The sequence below is a fragment of the Arachis ipaensis genome, chromosome B03, assembly GCF_000816755.2.
Source record: "Arachis ipaensis cultivar K30076 chromosome B03, Araip1.1, whole genome shotgun sequence".
Lineage (NCBI taxonomy): Eukaryota > Viridiplantae > Streptophyta > Magnoliopsida > Fabales > Fabaceae > Arachis > Arachis ipaensis.
Window position 1 is genome coordinate 125140826 of NC_029787.2, and position 3138 is coordinate 125143963.

Genomic DNA, 3138 nt, shown 5'->3' on the forward strand with positions numbered 1-3138 from the left:
TATAATTTAAAATATAAAATAAAATAATTTTGAATTATTTTAAATTAATTTTCTATTGTCTACTACGTACCAAATATTTTTGCTATTTCAAACACTAATTAACATAACCATATATCAGTTCCAATCTAAATCATTTCTACACCTAATTAATAGGTAGCAACCCATTTGTCACGGGAATCATCAATTCACATTCATCATAATAAGGGGATTGATCTAATTCCTTAATTAGCTTCTTGAGATTTTTTTTTCCAGGTTATTAACGCACTTAACATCTTCATGAGAGCTATCATATATATAATACATCTAACAAAAAAAGCATATTACTTGTTTGTTTTTTACTTTTTCATCATTTTAAAATATTTTTATTTTAAAAAATACGTAGAACAAATAAATGACGTTTCAAATAATGAATTGATTAAAACAAAATTATGGGTGGAAACTAGAAATTTAAGTCCAGTCAACTTTATGTAAAGTTGAAATAGTTGAGAGTTATCAAATAAAAATTTAGTCAAATCATTTAAACTGATTTTGGGATTCACCAAGAATCGAACTTGACCCTTCGGATTTATAGCTCTAATACCATGTCATGATACCACTCATCCCAAAAATTTTAGCTGATGAAAAAAGATAATACTAATGATTATATCTCTAATATTCTCTAAACCTCCATTATACACATTGTATAAATATTCCATTGGCTCCTCATACTTTCCCTTACCAAAATTATGGCTTACTTTGATAACACGGATACAAATATCTTAGTATTTAGTTTCACATAACTCAATTTGGTTTTTTGAATTTTCTACGTAACTTTTACCTATATTTTGGCAGTTATATATAACCATCATAAAATAATTTCTGATGCCATATTATATAAACAAAAAATTAGTATTAATGCATTTGTTTATTCAACTTACTAAAAACAACGATTAAGTTGACGCGTTAATAAGAGGATTACTGTGAAAAACTGAAATCTAAAATTTGATTCGCTTAGAATGAAAGATTAAGTGGGAGACAAATCTCAACAATTTATTTATTTTAGAAATTTCCCACATGGATATACGGATTTACCTGCCATGAATGATTAAAAAACCGTGTACCATTTTTGTTTCGAAACATATTTTTGTTCCAATTCAGTTTTGATAAAAACAAATAAATGTTGGCGTAGCTAGGATTATCAATTTTATATTCATATCTAAAATGTGCAAAATCACAAAATAATGAAAATATACACCACCTTACAAAGCTTACAACTATATCTATTATTTTCTTATCTTTTTCTATATATCAATCAATATACTAGTGACTCACATAAAGTGGGTCAGCATGCATGGTGCTGAGGGAGTGTGCATCTATCATTAGTTAATATTAATATTAAAATTTAATTATTATGTATTTAGTTTTATACATACGACTAATTATGTAAAAAATCATCTAAAAACAAAAAGTGTGGATTATTTAATTAATATTTTTTGTTTGAAATGAAATGAGGTATGAGAGGTGGGGCTTGAGGCAGAGAATAGATGATGTATGTGTGGTCCACTTGTAAATTTGTAAGAAGAGTGCTATGGAAAAAGTTGATTTTTTTGGTTATGGAAGAAGTGAAGGTGTTGTGCTAGGTTATGGATGATGGGGGTGTTATACTAATTTGTGGGATAGCTTTTTGTTCAGATTTGGTGTTAAGAAATTGGACTCTCCGAATTCTTTGTTTTTAAGTTTTTGGAAGCAAATCGGAAGGTTTGCTTTGCATGGAGAAAGGATCTGAAATTCACATAAAATAAATCGGACCCTGTGATTTTTTCATAATCAAAATTTTTTTTGACGATTTATATGAAATCGGATGGTCCGTTTTCTCTATTAATTTACTTTTTGAATTAAGTTCAGAAAATTATTGGGTTCGAATTGTGCCTGACACTACACCAATATTAAACATCACTCTTCCCCATATCTAAATCCAGTACCAGCTTTATTTTCATAATCAAATTAAAAAGTATATTATAAAATTATATCAAATAATATAATTTTTTTATTAATTAAATAATGACCAAATTTTAATAAAAATATTGGTGGACTGGTCTCTACTTATTTATTAATTCTCAACGGTGTTCCAAACTCAACATCTGATCTCATCTCTTCACATATAAAAACCGCAACACATACATCAATTATCTTCAGAAATCTCACCATTTTCGTCATAATCTCTTCTCTCTCACTCACACAAATTAAGGTCTGCATGCCATCTCTGATATCTCTCTTAATTAGCTTCATCCTTTCTCCCAGATTCACACAATCGATCATTGTTATATTAATTAATAGATATATAGTTATATTTTGTTATCATATGTATCATATATTTGGATTGTAATAAAAGAATAATAAAACTGAATTGTGTGATTGGAACAATAACATACAGAAGGAAGACATGGCAGGAGACTCATACGATGACGCCATTGCAGCCCTCTCCGACCTCCTCAAGTACTCCATCTTCATCTCTCTCTTTCTGATTTATTTTTATCAAAATTTATCATCGTCATCATCGGCGTTTTCTCGGTTTAACAGACGAAACCGCGTTCGGATCGCTTTGTCTTCTTTTTCAGTTAATTAATTAATGAATTTGGCGCGGTGGTTTCATCTTTCATCATGTGTGTTGTTCGGCACACAGTGGGACCCGCACCGCCTTTGACGCATTCTATTATCTCTCTCATTTTTTTTTTGTTATTATTATTGAAGGGACAAAGCCGAACTCGGCAGCCTGGCCGCCGCAAAGATCAAGCAGCTCACGGCGGACCTGGAGGCCGCCGGTTCCACTCCATTCAACCCGGATGACAGGATCCGAACCGGCTTTGACCACTTCAAGAAGGAGAAATTCGAGTACTTCCCTTCCTCTCTCTTTCTCTTATTCATCTACCTAGCTACCTACTACTTAATAATCACTGTTTTGTTGCACCACTAGTAATTACACATTTTTTATTGCCGTCATTAAAAACTTAATCACAACACCTAATTAAGCAAATTTAGCTAATTTTGTCCTAGACGTGTCGAATATGACCAACCGAGTATATTAATTTGGTATCAAATTTTTACTTCATAGAGATAGACATTACGTTTCTCGTTTTCATATACATTAAAATCATTCAT

General features: G+C 30.8%; 1 protein-coding gene across 3 annotated transcripts in view; it reads left to right on the forward strand.

Annotated features, from left to right (window-relative positions):
- Positions 1-3138, forward strand: part of LOC107631316 (carbonic anhydrase 2) — a 9699-nt gene that overhangs the window by 1415 nt on the left and 5146 nt on the right. For 2 of the 3 annotated variants that reach the window (XM_016334725.2, XM_016334726.2), the window contains exons 3-4: positions 2414-2475; positions 2731-2871. In XM_016334725.2, coding sequence (XP_016190211.1) covers positions 2414-2475; positions 2731-2871 — 203 coding nt within the window. Of the gene's footprint in view, positions 1-2089; positions 2228-2413; positions 2476-2730; positions 2872-3138 lie in introns of those variants that run through there. The other variant, XM_016334727.2, reaches the window with a different exon arrangement.